Source organism: Pholcus phalangioides, unplaced genomic scaffold (genome assembly GCF_987345545.1).
Source record: "Pholcus phalangioides strain wild (caught in Gottingen) unplaced genomic scaffold, Ppha-v1.0 ptg000007l_1, whole genome shotgun sequence".
Taxonomy (NCBI): Eukaryota; Metazoa; Arthropoda; class Arachnida; order Araneae; family Pholcidae; genus Pholcus; species Pholcus phalangioides.
The window spans coordinates 46,191,551-46,212,751 of NW_028301600.1; the positions used below are offsets into that span (position 1 = coordinate 46,191,551).

Genomic DNA, 21,201 nt, shown 5'->3' on the forward strand with positions numbered 1-21,201 from the left:
TGTCAAATGAGCAAATTAAACATTGTATTGTCAAGAAAATATGCTTTCAAAACAGTCAAAAATGTTAAAACTGTTGTGGAGACTGTGTCACGATATAAAATTAAATAATTAAATCACTACACAATAAATGAACTCATTCAAATTGTGTAATTAAATTATAATAACTCAATAAAAACATGGAAGAATTATGTTTTTACCACAATATATGTTTTTAATGGTTACTCTGTATTCAGACATACTTTATAGATTCAAGAGATATTGCAACATTATATATTAACTCAACCAAAAAGGGAATTAATAGTGAAAAAAACTTGGTCACTCACCACTGTGAGGCAGTGTTTAAGCTAGATAAAAAATTATTTTTGCAAAAAAGCAAAAATTGGGAGAAAAGCTTTAGCAAAATGCTAAAATGCTAATGTAATGATTGATGATTGGATGTCTACTCATTAAACCCTGCTGTGAGGATGATTATTCAGTCTACATCACCAACCTCCAAGTGCCTAAACACTAATTGCATCTTCGTCTTCAAATTTTGCTCATATGTGCCCCACACATAGTGCGTCAAATCCCAAACCGGTCCTGTCACACAAAACCAGCAAGTGTATGAGTGTTCTCTCTTTTACAAGCAGGTCGAGAGAGTTAACTTTCAGTTTCTTTGTTTGGTCTGATGACCAGGCTACCCTTCACAATAGGTTCAAAAGTTAAAAACCAAAAATCAAAAGGGTGGTTTAGATCCAAATATGAGAATGTCTGGATTTAGGCAAACCGTAAATGTCAGTATCTTTTTGATGTCTGAGATATTTTGAAAAACAAGGCATGCTATGGCCTAGAAATTTTGTCATGTAAGCAATGATTTAGACAACTGTGTCTTCGAATTTGTAGCGTGAGAAAGAAAATATGTATTTGAAGTGACTATACGATCGCAGAGTGTAACTTGCATTAAATATGTTAAGGTGGGAATTTCGATCATGACAAAGCCATGGTGCATTTGCCTTGTGGTGAAACTGATTTTCACGAATGAAGCAGGTCAAATTTTATTGTGTTGAACACAAAAAGCGGGTGTGTAAAAGATGTATTGGAGAAATTTCATATGTTAGCATTTAGTATTTACAGACTATTGAAGAAAAATGTCACCATTTCAAACAGCCGCTATGCATTTAGACCACCATATATTTGCATTTATTTAATCTTAAATGAAGGAAGAAGCTGGTATATCTTGCCACAGCAGTAAAATCATGTGGTTAGTACTTGAATTCACCTTTAATGTAGACTGAACATTTCAAAAATCACTGTTCATTAAGGGGTTGTTAATGGTGTGACTGATGAAATACCAAAAAATGGCTAAAAAGTTGACCAAAGTTCAAAAGCATAAAACAGCATGATTGACTGGTCCTGAAAAATAAATAAGCTGGACAGTCAAATGGCTTTTTGTAGTTTTTCTGATGAAAAAAGTTCACTTCAGACAGATTTAATTCCTACAGATGTTTTGAGGAAAAAGTCTAAAAATTTTTCAGTTGGCAACAGAGAGGAGGTTTTGTGTCTGTTTGGGGTCTATTGATCAGATGCCTCTGACGCACTATAGCGCTGTAAATACCTAGATTCTCGGTAAAGGACACAAAAAATTTTGGTTTCGTAACAAAATTCACGCATCTCCGGGACGTGTTCTTTCCTAGTTCCAAGAAAAAAAAGCAAATAGAAAAAAACTCCCTAACTTTTCTTCCTCTTTCTACCATCTATCATGATCACATGACATTAAAAAAGTAATTTTACTACTTTTAAGTGCAAGTGAAGCATGCACTGATATACACATGGGTTGTTGAAGAATAAGATAACATATCCAGTTGCATCCCTAAATGAGGGGCTTTACACCAAATTTTAAAATTTTAGAGATTTCTGCAGGTTTTTTCTCCCTCCTGTTACATACTGGAAATTACAGTACTTTTGCGGCTATCTACCGGCATTCAAAGACAGCGTCTATACAGCGTAAATTTTCCTCGTTCCTACAAGATTGCGAATGTGCATTTTTTGAAAAATCTTAAAGGATTGAAACCCATTCAAATTGTAAACAAATTTTTGAGATCAATGAGGGAAAAAAACCAATCTGCAAACCTCCACCTTAATACCCACAGTTTTGTCATCTAGCTGCTATGTGGTAGTCACCATTTCGCATCACGAAAATCACTGGTGTGTACTCAGAATCTGGTTTTTCTGGGGCAGAGGACTTTTCCACAGAAATTGTAGGTCAATAAACATTCAAAAAGTGTAACGCTCTAAAAAGAATTTTAAATTAACATAGTATATGAATGTATTTTTTCCAATATTTTAATTTTCTACAAAAATATTTGTAAATTCTGAGCTTCTTGGGGGGGGGGGGCATAGGCCTCATACCCCTGCAGATTTTGCCTTTGGCAAAAATCTGGGTTTCAAACCCACGATTGCGCAGTGGTAATTGGCTAGAAAATCTCCTTAAATAACTGAAAGCTTAGATAATCAGAGATAATTTAAGGTTTTCCTATATTGAGTTGGCTATTCCTTTGAAAAAAACTCTGGTTGCCACAATGATCACACAGACCTACAACACAAATTTGCATATATTTAAATTTCAAAACCATGCATTAAAAATTTGGAGGATAAATGGCACCACCTACTGAACTCAAAACACATCTAATGCTGGGCACACACACAAGCACACTGTTAAGTTTTACCAACACAAATCTGACATAGCTCCCATATTCAGGTGTGAAAATATGTGGCAGTTAAATGGTGACAAATCAGAGCAGTGAACTATCATGGAGGGAAAAAACTCATTCCACCAGGAAATCACTTCGCAAGAATTTCTATGAATAGGGAATCAGAAGACAGGAGCTTAAAATCAGCAAAGCGAAAACTGTTTTGGAAGAAAGGAAATTTTAGTTCCATCTTTCCTTTTTTTAGGGCTATCACAAAAGATGGAAATGGAATTATTAGTTTTGTTGAGAAATTTTATAATTCTCTGTACAAACATGAAGAAAAAGAGATTGGAACAGAAGGGAGGGAGCAGAATTAGTATAAATATCACCTGTGCTGAAAAAAGAAGTCATAACAAGGCTATAAGACGTATAAAAAAAAAAAATACCCAGGTGAAGATGGGATTTCAATGGACATTATTAAAAAAGCAGGAGAAAAATTTGCCAGTATGCTAGATACTTTATTCACAAATTGTCTCACAAAATTGGATGTGCCAGAAGATTGGAATAATTGCATGGATGGTTCTTCTTTACAAAAAGTTCAAAAAAGAGGATATCAAGAATTATCGACCAGTCAATCTCCTCTCAGTAATTTATAAAATCTTAACCAAAGTGCTGGCATATAGGCTTGAATCCACATTAAACGCAGCCCAACCAAAAGAGCAAGCAGGTTTTCGAAATGGATTTAGTACAGCAGATCACATTCAAACAATCTGGGAACTCATTGAGAGGCACAAGGAATACAAACAATTATTGTGTATGACCTTTATTGCTTTTGAGAAAGCGCTTGACTCTTTTTTCACATCTGCTGTTGTTAAAGTAGATGTAATTGGGGTAGAGAAAACTTACATATCTCAATATCATTAAGAAAATATGTGAAAAAGCAACTTTACTGCAACCATTCATTTGGATAAAAGAAAAGTAAAGATTAAACTTGGAAAAGGAGTCCAACAGGGCGATACTATCTCACCAAAACTCTTTACCACTGTTTTAGAAGAAGTGTTCAGAAAATTGGATTGGGATGAGAAAGGAATTAAAATAAATGGAGAATTTTTCTTAACCATTTGCGTTTTGCCAACGACATTGCTATTATCAGCAGTAATCCAGACAAAATAGAAGAAATGATGCAAGAACTAATGAAGGCTAGTATTCAGGTGGGTTTGAAAATGAATCAGCGAAAGGCTAAAGTTAGGTTCAACTTCTTTGCTTTGATGAAGATCCTGCTCAACAACACACAGGTAGACAAATTAGAAAGCTATGTATACCTGTGACAAGAAATTACCATGGACAATGGAATCATTAATGAAATAAACAGAAGGATCAAGATAAGATGGAGCACTTTTGGCAAAAACTGTGTAATCCTGAAGAGTCGCATGCCATTATGCCTGAAAAGAAAAGTGTTTAACCAGTGTGTGCTACCAGCACTGACTTATAGAGCTGAAACATGGACACACACAAGCAAGATGATACAAAGGCTACAGACAACACAAAAGAGCATGGAAAGTTGTATGTTAGGCATCACCAAGGAAAGACAGAAAATTATTCACTCTGATAAGAAGCCACCCAAAGGTATATGATATCATGGAAAGAATTAAACGTTTGAAATTGAAATGAGCTGGACATATATTGCAAGAAAACTGGATAACAGATGGGCCACAAGTATTCTGGATTGGTACCCCTATGGTGCTAAACGTCTGAGAAAGCGTCCCCACGTAAGATGGATTGACGAGATCAGAATATTGACTACAGTCAACTGGATGGCTAAAGCATCATAGAGTAAAATGGAAAAATTTAGAGGAGAGCTTCGTCCAGCAGTGGATTGAAAATGGTTGATGATGATGCATATTACAATAAGAATTACAAAAAATTAAAAGAAAAACAGTAAAATATAACACCCAACGCTAGACTACAAAAGAGAGAGAAAAATATAAAAAAAACTGAGATATATGCCCAAAAAAAAAATTATCAAGATATTACGTTACAAATCAGTCTTATCTACTATGACAACACCTGAGTGAGCCGATTTCGAATTATATTGCTACGTTAAAAGAACTTCGCCAAATTCAAATATAGTTGTGAAAATGCTGAGTGTTCAAAATCTGTCATCAACCTCATGCTACATGCTCAATTCATACAAGGATTACAGAACAGTGACAGAAATTCGTGAAAGGATTCTACAACAAGCTGAACTGACGTTCACGAAACACTTGAAATTGTGTTAGCGATTGGAGCCAAAAATTAAAAATAAATAGCTCTGCAAGAGTATGATTACGGTTCCAGTGTGAATAAAATTGTGCAATGCAATAACAGTGGAAGTTCACAATGGGAATCTAGTCCAGCAGAAGTGAAACCTCAACTTGCGAGACACTAGGTTAGACAATGCGCCTCTCTACTGCAAAGAAACAACCAGACTCAAAACTCAAATGAAACACTAGCTCTCATACCAGATTTGCTTCAAAAAAGGTCACATCAATAGAGTATGCATTACAGAGCTCCTGAAGGAAATAGTGTTTGATATGGGGAAAATCCAGATCACTTTCAAGTAAGCAAAATTGTTGATATATGTAACAACACTGCTGACAAAGACGATAGAATATTTGCAGTCATTCAATTAAATGGGAAAAATTGTTTCTTTGAATGGGACTCTGGGAGTCATGTGAGCATCATGAACATAAGTGACTACATAAATCATCCAATCCTGAAAAAAAATATATTTTTCTGAAGTTATAAGGTGAAATTTTCAAACCCATCAAATACGTCAGTGACTGTATGCTACAGTACTAAATACAGTGAAGAAGAATTATACCTTGTCAATTTGAAGAGAGAACCTATCCTTGGTTGAAATTGGATGCATAAATTGGGTATCAACATAAATGACATTCATGATTCCACAAGTGTAAAGCATATTCCCGTGTCTGTCATGAAAAGATCTGTTTCTAATATTCTCAATGTCTCTCTCTCTGATGTCTTTGAACAGACAGTGGGCAAGATTCCATATTATATAGCGCTTCCTGAAATTATGGAAAGATGCCAAACCGGTGTTTGTTAAACCATGTCCAGTACCATTTGCTTTGCAAGGAAAAGTTGAAAAGAACTGGATAACTTGTGGGATCAAGAGGTTATAGAAAAAATGGATCATTCAGAATAGGGAACACCCCTTGTCATCATGCCAAAATCTGATGGTTCTGTAAGAATTTGTGCTGATTACAAGGTGACCGTAAACAATCAACTTCATGATGCCAGACACCCAATACCTGAGATCGAAGACATATTCAAAAAGCTACATGGTGGATCATATTTCTGTACCTTGGACATCCACAAAGCATATTTGCATTTAGCAATCAACGAAGACAGTAAAAAAAGTTCAAACACACACACAATCTGTACACATCAAAGTATCTATTTAACAAAATGATTATTTTTTGGCATTAAAAAACCACCAAATGAATTTCATTCCTTCATGGATTACTTTGTTCAAGATTTAGATAGAGTAACTGCATATTATATATTTTTTAATTATACAAGGCAAGACGTATGAAGAATGAACACTTGCTGAACATTCTAGATAAATTATAGAAATATAATTTTTTGTAAGTGTCTACAAATGTAAATTTTTTTGAAAAAAGTGTAGAATCTACCTTGGACATGTCATAACTTCTAAAGGACTGAACAAATCTCCAGCTAAAATTCAAGCTATTCAAGAAGCACCCAGACCAAAAAATGTTGGCAAATCGAGACAATTTTTGGGATTAGTTATGTATTACTCAAAATTCATCAAGAGTGGACCAAGTTACTTCATCCATTAAACTACCTTCTCAGGAAAGGTATTCCGTTCAACTGGACAGCTGATTGTGAAGCAGCATTGATAAAAATCAAGTCTGAAATTGCTAGTAACCAAGTCCTCATGCTATTCACCCTAACACTTCCAGTGACTGGCTACTGATGCTAGTCCATATGGTCTATCCAGAATATTATCACATAATATGCCTGATGGAAGTGAACTTTCAATTGCATTTGCCTCAAGATCACTAACAGCTGCCGAGAAAAATTAATCAACTCAACCAAGAAGCTACAGCTGTTTATTGGACATGCAGAAAGTTCTATGATTACATCTTCGGTCAAAAATTCACATTAGTAGTGACAATAAACCAATGATGACTGTCTGCATCCAGAAAAAAAACTTCCAGCATTATCAACTACAGGAATGTTATGGAATGCACATTTCTTTTCCAACTTTGACTATGACATGAAGCATCAAAAATCATTCGAAAATGCAAACATGGACTATTTGTTGAGAAGTCCCTTACCACTGACAGACGTACAAGTCAACACTGTTGATGATGAATATATCCTATAACAGCGGTTCTCAACCGGTGCTCCATGTGCACCTCCCAGGGGCTCGCAGCAGCTCAAGGAAAATAAAATAAATCAGTAAATTTGATAGATAAGTAAATAAGAGAGACCTACAAGGTTCTGCCATAAAAATTATGTACAAAAAAGGGCTCATCGAGTTAAACAGGGCTCCACCATAGAAATTATATACTGAAAAGGGCTCTGCGAGTCAAAGGTTGAGAACTGCTGTCCTATAAGAATCAATGATCAGACATTCTATCCATAGACACAATTACTTCTGAAGAAATCCGAAAAGAAACAGAATTGGATGATGATCTCTGTGAACTAAAGAAAAATGTGATGTAAGGAACTTTATATGACCCAGAAATATCATTACACAGGAAGGAATTCTACTTTGTGGGCAGCATATAATAAAACCTAAGACACTTCAACCAACTATCCTTCGAGAGCTACATTCAACTCATTACGGAGTTGTGAAGATGAAAGCACTTGCTCAAAATTACTGCTATTGGAAGAATATTGAATCCAACGTAGAAAGTCTTGTGAAAAGTTGTAAGAATTGTTGTAAGAAAAAAAAAAACCTGAAAAGTTCCAGTGCAAAATTGGGAAAGTCAAACAAGGAATTTGCAGTATAATCACATGGACTATGCAGGATCCTTCATGGAACATTTCTTCTTACTTGTCATTGATGCAAAGTCTAAATGACCAGAAATTTACTACATGAAGAAAGCCCCAGATTCTGTTATTACAATTCATTTCCTGCGAGAAATATTCAGTCGACATGGACTGCTAGATATTCTCGTTAGTGACAATGCTTTAATTTTCAAATCAAGAGAATTTGTGGACTTCTGCAAACAAAATGGTATTTGACAACAAATGATAGCTCCTGGTCATCCCTCCACAAATGGACAAGCAGAACGTTATTGTCAAACCTGAAGACAAAACTGAAATGCATGGAATTCAAACAAGGAACACTCTGCGAAAAATTATGTGAACTACTCTTTGGGTACAGAGCTACACCTCTTTCATGTGAAAAGACTCCAGCAGAATTATTGTTGGGAGAGAATCTCCGATTGAAGCTATATCTCCTCAAACCTACAACTCCAAAGTCATACAAGAATAGAGAAACACAGCCAGTCTTCGACAAATTTTTCAAAGGAGATAGTGTACAGTCAAGCCAATGGAAATATGGAACTGTTGTTTGACAATTTGGTCGTGTTTATTACTTAGTTGAACTTGATGGGGGATACGTTATCAAGAGACATTTTGAACTGCTTCGAGGGTGTGAAGTCGACCAAGTTTTCTCCAACTCCTATTCCTAGGAAACACTTCCCTCAGAAGAAATCTGTCACTTTTAGTGATCATGTAAGTCAACGAGAGATTCCTGCAGTTTGTCAACACAAGACTTCATCTATGGTCGATGCCTCTACTGAAACAGAGCAAACTTCAACTGCAATTCCTTGATCAACAAGAACTGTTTTTCATCCAGCTGAGACCACTCAACTGAGATGCTCAACACGCACCACAAAACAGCTTCATCATAAAGAGCAATAAAACTTCAATTAGAAATTTTGTTTTAGTGTCATTAGGTTAAAGCTTCATAACAATTGAAGGATTTGATTAGAAACTGCTTTTAACTTGTTTTTTTACCTCTGATCAGATGTTCAGATGTGATATTTGTTCTTTATACAATTATTTAATCAATTTTTGCAGGAGACCTTAGAGTATGCACATATTGTCACAAGATGGTTTCTACATGCATGCAATCTTTTGATGGATCTGATGTCCCTGAAGATGTAATGTCATATCATGACAATACTCGAGGTAGTTTAAGTTCTCAGCATCAACCAGAGTGGTCCACAGTGCAACAGAACAATTCTGCTCGACGTAAAAGTTCTGTTATGGGGTTCAGAGAAGAGGAAATCGCAAAAGCAAAGTAAAATATGTGTTTTACACATCTAGCAAATGCTATTTTATGGTACCTAGTAAAGAAAAATTCATTATTAAGTAATCCTCGAGGATGGTAGCAGAGTTTTACATTTGATGTCCCACACTTGCTTGGAAAAAGCAAGTTGTTAAATAATGAATTTTTCTTTACCTAGTAAAGAAAAGTTCATTATTAAGTAATCTTTGAGGATGGAAGCAGAGTTCTATATTTGATGTCCCACACTTGCTTGGAAAAACGTGGATCTGTAAAAATAATACAATAATTGCAATTTACCCTACAATTTCCCCCAGAATATTGTAGGGTAAATTGAAATTATATATTGTATTATTTTTACAGATCCACATTAATCCCTACAATAAGATTATTTTCTGGCTCATTAAAAAAAATTTTTATCACTTGGAATTAGAAAAATGATACAGAATATGACTGCCTTTTAGCAGAATCATGTTATTATGCTTTATGCTTATTATCCTATTCAAGCAGTCCTACCCCCTGCCAAAAATTGAGCTTTGGGAAAGTAGGAATACTGGAACTGCTTAAAATGCAAAAAAAAAAATTATTCAAGTGTTGTATTATTATTACTGTTTAATGTCTTGCTCCTGAAAAGTAGAATAGCATTTAGGGTATTTACTTTTATCTAACACACACTTTGTTTTCTACTGCAAAAATGTGTTTTTTTTTTTTACAACACTGAACAAGAGAACTGAAAAGAGAAAATTGAGGTACATCAGGGGGTAAGTGGAACCCAAGAAACCCTGTCAAAATTAAAAAGTAATTTACGATTTTAAAGTATTTCACATTGACCAGCTGTAGAGAAATTATACAAGTTTCACTAACACAATGAAACTTGATTTTTCAAAAAAAACTTCACATTTTCCAAAAAAGTTTCTTTCATATAAGGTACACTGGTCTTAAGAGCATCATGAGCCCCTGGGCAAAGTGATTTTTCCGAGGACCCTACCTGCTAGAAATGCCTGCTTGCCAGTTTACATTCTTGCTTTTGAAAATTTTCCCCATATTTCATTTTCATGAAGTCCCTCTCTGAACCTGATGTCCCCGGGCTATACATTAAGACAACACTGTACACCGGGGTAAGAGGAACCCATTATGTGATTTCTAAAATTCTGTAACTTTTAGAAAATTGGCCCTGGTAGAGTTTTTTATTTGTATCTATTCTATTTTTCAATAAAAATGTGCTTGGTTTGCTAGCTGTTCATTTAAAGTTGAAAGGCAAGTTCATATGAAGAAGTTGGGTTTGTGATCACTAGAGCTAGGATTTTTATGACCTAAAACAGGGGGGGGGGGCAACTCAAAGCATGTAAAGCTTTTCAAAAATTAAAGAAATTCTATACAGTTTTTCAATCAAAGAAATTCTCTCCTTTTCTCTTTTTGAATGATGATTCTGTGGGTTGCCAAACCTATACTCAGTATGGTTGGCACTCTTAACTATGAGATGACTTTCTATCAATGCGTTTCTGTTCGGTTTTTATCTTTAAACATAGTTACTACTATTACTATAGTAACCACACATGTACTTCATCCATATTCCCCTATGGAACCTCCAACGAATTGGTACATGTCAGAATATGTATTTTCGTGTTGTGAACCTAACATTAAGTTTTGTTTCTGTGTAATGCTTGTTATAGTGCTGCCATCTATTTTTCAAACTTTGTTCCACAAACCTGCTGCCGTATTTTCAGAAGTTTTGTTGACTTCCCCAACCTAAGTACTAGGTTGAATTTGCACTAATGAAAAAAGCAGTTCACTTACCTCAGTTTACTTAATATGAAATTTTGGAAACAGCATTTCTTGAACTTATTTGAATTGCACATGATTCCAAACTTCAAATTCGCAAAAAATGAAGGTCAAGTTATCTATTGCTCACAGACTTTTCTGTCAACTTCCTTTGGTAGTATACTGCATGAATCTTCATTGGGATGTTCTTGATGTCATATTTATCATCAATTCTAATGTGCACATGAATAAACCTGTTCAGTTCTGGAGAGAGAAAAAGTGTGTTAGTTCCTTAATAAACATGGTATCTTATTTTCTCCTTTCTTGTTTCTTTGCTGGAAACAATATACTATTATAACTCAGTTTTCATTCCAAGCATCACCTATAGGGTGAATTGTTTACAAACTACAGAAGACTGGGTAGAATATGTATTGTATGCACAATGGATTGTTTAGAAGTTGAAATAGCATCAAGCATAAGGTTGTTAATATGGGATTGGAAACAGAGAAGTCCATCAAAAAAGAGAACATACTGTCCACATTGAGAAAAGTAATTGTGCAAAGAAAAGTCTTCATTCTTATGAATGATTTGATGGTATTACACAGTTTTTCTAACTTTTTTTGACCTTACAACTCCATATTTTTCTGCTCTTTTCTTTCAGTTACATTGGCAGCTTCTTATTCTATCAAGTCTTACTACCAGTTTTAATGCGCTGGACTAAGCCTTCATTTTTCGCTGCTAAATTCAATTCTTCTGATGTATTCACAATTTTTTCTTTAAAATCATTCTTTTCCTCAAGACCTTCAAAATCATTTACAGATCTTTTGAGTATTTTTTTGCAAATATTTTTCACTCGCTGTTCAATCATTTCATCCCATCTAGATGCGTTGATACAAATGCCATGAAGTACATTATACCCTTTCCATTGTGTTTATCATTTTCTATTGCTGCTATTGCCATTTGGAAAAATTTTCAGATATAGAATGTTTCTAAATTCGTACATAAATATATATTATTTGCACACAATGTACTTAACACTGTATGCATTACACACATAGTACATAAATAAATATTTTTCCTATTCATAACTCTGCAATCAGGAGTGCAGCTAAAGGGAGGGAAACAGTTCTAGTTAAAAATTTCTGCTCAAATATTTTTCCCCAAGGTCAATCTAGGACTTGTAAAGATTGCTGAACATTTTGGTTTATAACTAAAGTCTGGGAGTGACCAAATGAAAAAGATAAGTTGAACCAGCATTATATAGATGGGCATTGTGATGTCACCATTATGTTGTGATATTTGAAATGAAAATTCTTTTATGTTTTTAATCCACAGCAGAAGAAGTTTTATGTCAAAATAAATATATTTTTATGTATACTAAAGTATTGAAAGAACTATAAAATTTTAATTTTTTCTGTGCCAAAGGAACTCAAAATCTACATTAGAAGACTTCCGTGGTGATATGAATTATACAAGTGACATCACTCTGGAAAAAGGTTCTTCCCTTTTTGTAAGTTTCTTTCACTGTTTATATATTTGAATAAATGTTTAATTTAACATTAAAATAATTAGCATTGGCATATTATTTATATGTGAATATTTAAGCATAAATTCTTTCTTTGTTTCTATTTTTCTGTTATTCTTCATCATCTTCATTCATTGCAAAAAACATGCCATTTTTCATCTCAACAGCATGTTTTGCTTAAGCCTAAATATACTGCGGAGAAGCTTGTTGAACTATGAAGCTTGTTGAACCCGTGAAAACTATAAAGTAAACCTTTATTATTATTTAGCAAACAAAATTTGAATACTGACAGTACTTCATAGGCTGTAAAAGATTCAGCAAATTTTTTTTTCACATTGAATATTTAGTGGTGGTCACATGTGCATTGTACAACCATTGATTCTTAAAGAAAAATTGATTAATTAAAGATAAAAAAAAATTGTTTTATTTTACAAAAAGGTCCATAAATTTGCTGCCTGGCAGTCGAGTGGTTAGGGAGCTAGCCTCTCACTGGGCAGGTCTGGGTTTGAATCCCGGTTTGGGCATGGATGTTTACTAACACTAACATATTCCCTGGATGGATCATGCTGATCCCTTGGGAATATGTGAGGATCACATTATTTATTATTATTTAGCTTTGGAAGCTCAGATGATTTTAAACATGAAATAAATGGATGTGAGGTTAAGAAACAAGTTAAAAACGTTTTTTTTATTCTGTTTTAAGACTAATATGCAGCTATACTTTCCCTATGGAATTAGCATGATAACATTTGCTAGAGCTGATTTTTCTCAGGGTAGCTCAAGTCAATAAGACATTCCCCTACTGTGCCAAAAGATGTTTGTATATTTTGCAAGTTCTCGATACTTTATATAATCTTTGTGAAAGAATCTTTCCTGACAAAGTTGTACAACTTCAACTTGAGGAAAATCACATTGCTATTGCAGGAAATCCCCCCATACCAAAAGATACCCCCCATGCACCAAAACTTCTTTGTGAAATGACATGGAAAAAAATAGTTTGAAAATTGTATGTCCCAGTCTAATTAGACCTCTCATGCATGAAATGACCATGATACAACAAAATTGATCAAATGAGTTTTTTCATATCAGATTATGGGACTGATAATGGTGTTGCAGAGTGCTGCTGTTTTTCTTACTGCCCATAACAGCTTACCACCTTTGAAGCAATTATCTCTGAAAAAGTGAATTGGCTGTAATATTTTGTTATGGAAAAGCCCTCAGCATTGTGCTGTGTTTAACACTTGATTTAAAAAGTGTTCGATACTAAGAGTGCTGACATTTGTTATCCAAAATAGCTGTGAGAGGATGTGTGACTGGTCTTATTTTTGTGTTTTATATCTGTGGCAAGGTTTTTTTGAAAGGTAAGCTAGCATTCATGTATCAGCCTCAAAAATGAAAAAATATAGAATATCAATTCAAGTTATTCACCACAGTGTAGTTCTGAGGATTAAACCCAGGCTTTTGAGGCCACAGAGGTGGCTTGAGACAAAATTCTCAATCGTGCAAGACATCATTTTGGTGCTCTTCTGTTACATAAGCCCTTGTCAGTTTAATCGGTTGTTCTTAAACTTTTGTCACTCAGAGCTCCCTTGCTTAATTCATGGTTCATCTGCACCTCCCCAAAATAGTTTAGTAGATATTTTCACTTATAAAAAGAATCACTTCAAAGCATAAATAGCCACAGAAATCAATATCTCCAGCTTACCGTGATGCCCCTAAAAAAAAGTTGGTTGCAATGTTAATTGCATTCCCATATTTTCTGTTTTCCCAAATTTACCTTTAGCAGACAACAATAAGGAATGACACTGATTTCTCTACCTGAATATTTATTACAATAAACTCATTTTAAGAAGAATTTTTTGAAGAATTGGTAGCACTTCAAAATTAACATAGATTTTTTGACAGTTTCTTATTTGAATATTTTTACGAAACAAAACATTATTGCACAATTATGACATGAAATCTGGCAACACTGAAAACAAACATTGAAGACCTGGCCAGCATCTGCAACATTAGGCCTATTGTAAATTAAGGAAGCTCATGATAATATTGACCATAAAAGTGGTCCATGGCCCACCATCGGTGTGAAGGCAAATATTGCACATTTTAAGTATAATTATATTTGCAAATATTTCTAAATTAAAAATATATTGCACATTTATCACATTCTAACTGAGTTAGATGACGACACTTGCGGGATTCCCACCAGCGATCCACAGAACCCTATCACAGGGAGAGGAAGGCAACACGATGAATCCCAGGATCCCCACACAGGTGTAAACGGAATTTAGAGAGAACATCGGCAGCCCTACCTCATATCCCATTCTCGTCCAACAGCCGGGAGACCCCCACTTCCGATTGTCACACTTGGTGAACTTAGCTGGCCCAAGCCTGAACACCAGTGGGTACTTCGGGTGGTTTCCAGTAGCTGAAAGGTTCTTGGGATCTAAAATAAACAAATTAATTAAAATGTGGAATTTATGAAGGATCCTAGGTTGTCATGTTGCAAAGGCACCTTTGCCATTACTTAGTTCATATTGCCAAAAAGAAAGAAGTGAGAGAGAGGACAGCACACACAACCAGCACATGAAGGAAACCCCAACCCTTCAGAACTACTGGACCCAATCAGTCCCAAGAGACAACACCCCGACTCTGCTCAACACACAAATCCCATAAACACACACTTGAACAATCCCATCCCAGAAATCCGGCAACAGCACAAACCCACAGATTGAGAGAGAGAGTGTGTCAATTTCTATGCAGCACGTCATTCTTGTTCCAGTTTATAGTGTGGCAACATGCAAGGAGACATTAGGTGTGGAAGCAGTGCTGTTCTAGTGCAAATATATAGCAGGGAATAAACATTAAATTTTGCTTTAAATTTTCAAAAATCCAAATGTAAAGTCATGTTAATCACGTTCTTCAATAGCAAAGGCCTAATCCATCATGAATTTGTTCCACCTGCTACGACTGTCGCAGGAATATTCTACGCAAAAGTTCTGTGGCCTGACTTCACAAAATAATTCTTAGAGTAGGGCCTCATTTTCGATGAAAGGGTAGTTGGGTGCTTCTGCATGACAATGCATGGCTGTATATTGCCTTGCCTGTGAAACATTTTTTAGCCAACCATGAAATTGTGTGGTTCAACCACCCTCCATATTCTCCGGACTTTTCAAATGCAGACTATTTCTTGTTCCCTAAACTGAAAACATGGGGACTAAAGGGAACAAGATTTTAGGATATTGACAATATCAAGGCAAACATCCAAAATTAAGAGGATTCCGAAAGAACTTTAAAAATTGTTTCCAACAGTTGTACAGCCGATCACAAAAGTGCAATGCAGCAGGCAGAAGTTACTTCAAAGCATATTATACATTAATATTTTTGGAGTTATTTGAACAATCTTGGAAATTAATAGCCACACGTATTTATTTTCCATTAGTTACAACTAATTAGTTATATGAGTACATTATTGAGGTGCGATGTGATGATAAATGAAGTGGGTGGGGAATAGATGACAGCAGCAATCATCTTGTGGCATAGAAGATAACTTATGCTGGCAACAAAATGAAGATAAAAATGCAGAAAGCTACTTTGAATCATGTCAGTAGAGATAAGGCATAGCAAGGCAAGAATACAAGGATATTTAATTTTATCTAAATATATTTAATAATTCCACTCTAAAAGTATTAAAGAAACAGTTTTATGTGCTGTTAGATCACTTAATTTTTTATTTACTGATGATACTTATAAGTACTTTCATTTAAATGCTTATATATATTACTTGAATATAATAACCGTGTACCATAGCACAAGACCAGAAATAGAGAGCGCAGCAAAATAAAGAGATCAAAAGGAAAATTCACAAAATTTATCACAAAAATAATGTTGTAAAACTTATGGAGCTTTACAGTGTGAAAGGGTCAAAATCAAGTTTGCCCCTCATAGTTACAGCTTTTCTGAATGAAAGAATCATAACTCAATGACAGTAGTAGTGAATTGCCCTATGGCAAGATGAAGTTGATGTGTGGTAAAGAATGTTTTACGCAAATTATTACAGCTGGAATTTTTTTTTCTTGCATGTTATAGCCAAAATCCTTAACCCTTTGAATTTAGAATTAACTTCACAATGAATGTTTCATACAATTTTTTTAATCTTTGGATAGCTTTTAGCAAATAACAAGTATAAAGGAAAAAAAGAGCTTCAAAATCCAATTATTTAAAATTGAACATAATAATAGTGTAATATAATAATAATAATTAAAGAAATAGTGAAATATTATTGCTCCTAAAAATTACTTATTCATTTTCGTTTACAAAAGAACACAGTCTCTCTCAAGAAATAACTTTAGTCAGCTATATTTGACACTCGTTTTTGCAAACTCGAATAGACCTGAATAATTAGTTCACGTCTGTTCAAGTATAAATAGGAAATATGTTCAAGTAAATGGAAAATTGATAAGACCAGAAGAATAGTTGGTAAAGATATGCCAGTTTGTAAACTCAAGTGGCAATAGTATTAAGGGAAAACAAATATTTTTATATTTAAAAAAAAAAAAAAAACAGGGCGCGGTAGCCCAGTCGATAAGATACTCGCCTAAAGTACCAAAGGATGTTTAGAGGTGTCGCGAGTTTGATACCCGGTTCGTCCTTGTCAGAAAACTTTCCTGACACTGGTACAACAAAAACGGCGACTTGACCGCAGTAAAAAATTGCTACCGCAGGGGGCCCCCATCGAGGGGTTAGTGTACCAACCTCTCAATGAGTATAAGAAACAAGCCTGCCGTTTGGAATCGGCAATAAATTGTAGGTCCCGGTCTAATTAGCCCTCGTGTGCAGAAAATGGTCGTGGTGCGACAAAAATGATAAAAAAAAAAAACAAAAAAAAACTTATAAGCATTTCCTGCAATTTCGGGGCAAGTTACATTTATTTCATCCCATTGATTACCATTAATTACTGTTGCCATATTTGAGTGATATAAACACTCAAATGCAGCAGTGATCAGAAGCAACTTCAGTAAATAAGAAGTTAAGCATGACATGTTTGTGTGCATAATAACAATGGTATAAAAATATACAGAATCATTTAGAATAAAAATCTTGGATTATAGAACAGTATGTTATGTCCAAGATTATCAAGTATGTCCAAGTATCATTTTTATTAGTGCACGTGAATGAACTCACGTGCACTAATAAAAATGTTTGGGTGACAATTAATTGTTTGAAAGTGTTTAGGAAATGTATGCTGGCACAAAAACCCTGATTATAATTATCAGTTGTTTTCAACATTTCATAATTTCTGGTGTTATATTTTATGCCTTTTCCATCTTTAAATTATTCTAAATTTTCAGGACTATGTCTGCCTATCAAATTTATTCAAAAAGTATCTGATGTCTGAGGAAAGATTTTCAACAAATCACAAACAATATTTTCTTCACACTCAGTTTGTCCAAGGATATGATATTCTTGAATGGCTCACAAGATACGACCCTGAATTATCAAGGTAAGATGCTCCAACATAATGAAAATTATGGTTGTTCCAGTTTTGCACCTCATGAATACAAAATAAACACATTCGTACTTTGTAGACAATTTTTTAATAGAGAGAAATGATATCATACCCTGCTGTTCATACATAGTATGAAAGACTAGATACTAAGCAGATCTAGATAAAGTTGAGAAAAAAAAAATTCACATACCTCTATAGAGGAATCAAACCTACATCAATTCATAGTCCAGACAAGTGCTCTACCATTAAGCTACAGAGGACTGACATTTTCTTCCCCTGGAATGCATGTAAATGCTGAATTGGATCATGTAAGAGCAGTCGCTTAACTCAGCTAATTGCTCTAAACAACAATAATCCCCTAGGTGGCAACATATAGCGAGAAACAATGTCACTCTCCACTGTTTCTATAAAGTATAAAAGACTGGACACTAGTATCAGTGCTAGTATCACAGTCTTACTGTTTTTTTCAAATAAACTAAAATTTCTCAATAATTGCAGAATGTAAAGATTCACATCAGCATTAATTTTGTGTGATATGAATCGGAAGGGAATTTGACATGTATTTATATATATACTGTCAACCCTCGGTTTATGGACTTAATTCGTTTCTGGCATCCATTCGTAAATGGAATTGTTCGCAAACTGAAATTGGTTTTCCCATGAAAATCAATGTGAAATTAATTAATCCGTTCCTGGGACTTCAATGATTTCTAGTGTGAACTTATACACCAGCTCCTGCGCATAGCCAATGGTAGTCGTTAAACCAACACTAAAATGTTACGGAAATTCAAAATAGATGAAATGCTAATTTCATGAAAATGATGTCATGGCAAAGTCTAGTCTGGTTTTGTGAATATGCATCAACTATAATCCCTGTATCAAAACCCTTAAAATCTCCACTTGAGACACCGATCACAATATCCTTCACTCCAAATTGATGGTTTTGTAAAGCACTTGCTGCCAAGCTTTTTAAATAAAAACTATGCAATGTAGGATGATGAAATAATGTTTCCAGAAGTTACTGTTATTTCTATACAAATATACAAATGCAACACCATAGGCAAAATGCCCAACAAGGTGGCTGAGAAAAAGATGCCCATAACAAATATGGATGTCATATATTTCAAAAATACGGCAACCCAATTAAAAACACAATCATAAAAATTATAATTAATATATACACATGATAAAATATTACACAATACCCATAAAGAATGTTATGGTTGTCTTATTCTAAGTATAGATAGCTTCTTGATTTACCCCAACATGTTTATCGTATTTCTTTTTAAATGTGTCAATTGTGTTACAATTTACTACCTCCGGGGGTAAGCTATTCCATTTATAAGCAACCCTATTAGAGAAAAATTCCCTGTGATACCATAACCTCACATTGTCCCTTACCAATCGATACTGATGTCCTCTTGTAAATACAGTCAATTGGCGGTGTACTAAAAGTTCATGGTCCATCCTATCCATCCCGTTGAAAATTTTGAACACTTCAATCATATCTCCCGGACACCTGCGCTCATCCAATGTAAACATATTTAAAAAATGAAGTTTTTCTCCATAACACAATCCCTGTGTGCCAATAAGGACACGCATAGCTCTTCTCTGCACCTCTTCAAACAAGTCTATGTCCCTCTGTAGGTATGGTCTCCAAAACCTTACAGCCTACTCCAGTCCAGAACGAACTAAGCTTCGGAAAAGCGGAAGAATAACTTTAGGAGAATGCGAAGAGACCTTTTTGAAAATCAAACCAAGCATTCTATTTGCTTTTTTGATGACCACTGAACAATGTTCAGAAAACCTAAGCCCTTCGTCAATGAGAATTCCCAAATCGGTGACCCTAGTTGCATCCGGAATCACCATTCAACTTGTAAGAGAACCATGGGTTGTTTGAACCAAATTGAGTGACCATGCACTTGTCAACTCTCTAAACGTCATGCTCCATTCATTTGATTTGCCTATGCTGCAATCCTATTTAAGTTGCTCTGGAGCAACTCCCGATTGCTTTGATTCCCAATTACCCATTAGCTTCATGTCATCTGTGAATTTGCTAGCAATCCCATTGATACCCTGATCGAGTTTATCTATAAAAAGTAAAAAAAGTATGGGGCCAAGGACACTTCCTTAAGGAACTCCACTTGTGACGTTCGTCCAACCAGAGAATTCCTAGTTTACCATAACTCGTTGCAACCTATCTCTTAACCACAATTCTATCCAATTCAGCAAGTTGCCCCCATCTCAATCTCATGTAAACGCTTCAAGAGTTTACCATGTTGGACTCGATCGAATGTCTTCTGGAAATCAAGGTAAACAACATTCACATTTTTGCCCTCACCCAAAGCCTCAGTCACATGATCATAGAAGCAAAGGAGGTTAGTTACACATGACTTCCCCTTCCTGAATCCATGCTTATTATCCGCCAATATATTATTCTCGTCTATCCACTTCACAAACTGCCTTTTGATGATAATCTCCAAAATTTTCAAGAGGGAGCTCGTCAAACTCACTGGACGATAATTGGACACAGCTTCTCTACTACCCTTCTTAAATATCGAAACAACATTAGCAAGTTTCCAGTCCCTTGGGACGATACCCTCAGCAGACTACTTCTGTATATCTGTGCGACTGGCCCCAACAATTCATTAGCACACTCCCTGAGGACCCTGGGATAGATATCATCTGGTCCTGGTGCTTTGCTTGCACATACTTAGAAGATTTAGGACTTCCACATCTTCCACTTGAATATTATAGTTGAGGGTTTTATTACCCTCCCCCCCCCCCATGCAACACCCATATATTGAATATCATTATCGCCATTAAAAACCGACGTGAAAAAGTCATTGAAAGCACTACATGTGAGACTACTATGTCAGATATTATTGTAAAACTAATTTAAAAAAATTTCCTCTCTTCAGAGCTTCATGAAGTTTGAAATGATCTGCTGATCCATGGGATGGATAATAGGAGCAGTATGTGGTGGTGGGAACTTAACTCTGGTGAAATATAATTTTTCAACTAAATTCTGTCAAAAAAAAATTGTAATCTCAGACTTAGAAAATGCTTCCTTTGGGATTTAGATCTTTTTGGGTGTTCGTAAGCCGAATCATTTTTTGTTGTTTGCAAACTGAAATGTTCATGAACCAAGGGTTGACTGCATATAAATATCGATTAAACCACAGATCTAGAGAAGAAATCGCTTTCTCCGAACTTTCTATCTCTTCACAAATATCTCAAATGTATTGTACTTCAAACATTGTCAGTGGAATCACTGAGTCTGTTTTGTGAATGGGGGAAGGGCAAATAATTCCAACCCTTCTGCCCATGATGATAATATAATTTGTTTTACTTAATTGGAGAAAAGAAATGGAGGTGGCTGCCCCCCTCCTGTATCCGTTTATCG

The 21,201-nt window shown here is 35.1% G+C and overlaps 1 protein-coding gene across 2 annotated transcripts in view; it reads left to right on the forward strand.

Moving 5' to 3' along the window:
• fab1 (1-phosphatidylinositol 3-phosphate 5-kinase fab1) overlaps positions 1–21,201 on the forward strand; it is a 92,652-nt gene that overhangs the window by 19,894 nt on the left and 51,557 nt on the right. For both annotated transcript variants that reach the window (XM_089233360.1, XM_089233359.1), the window contains 3 exons: positions 8,793–9,015; positions 12,187–12,271; positions 17,638–17,789. In XM_089233360.1, coding sequence (XP_089089486.1) covers positions 8,793–9,015; positions 12,187–12,271; positions 17,638–17,789 — 460 coding nt within the window. The remainder of the gene's footprint in view (positions 1–8,792; positions 9,016–12,186; positions 12,272–17,637; positions 17,790–21,201) is intronic.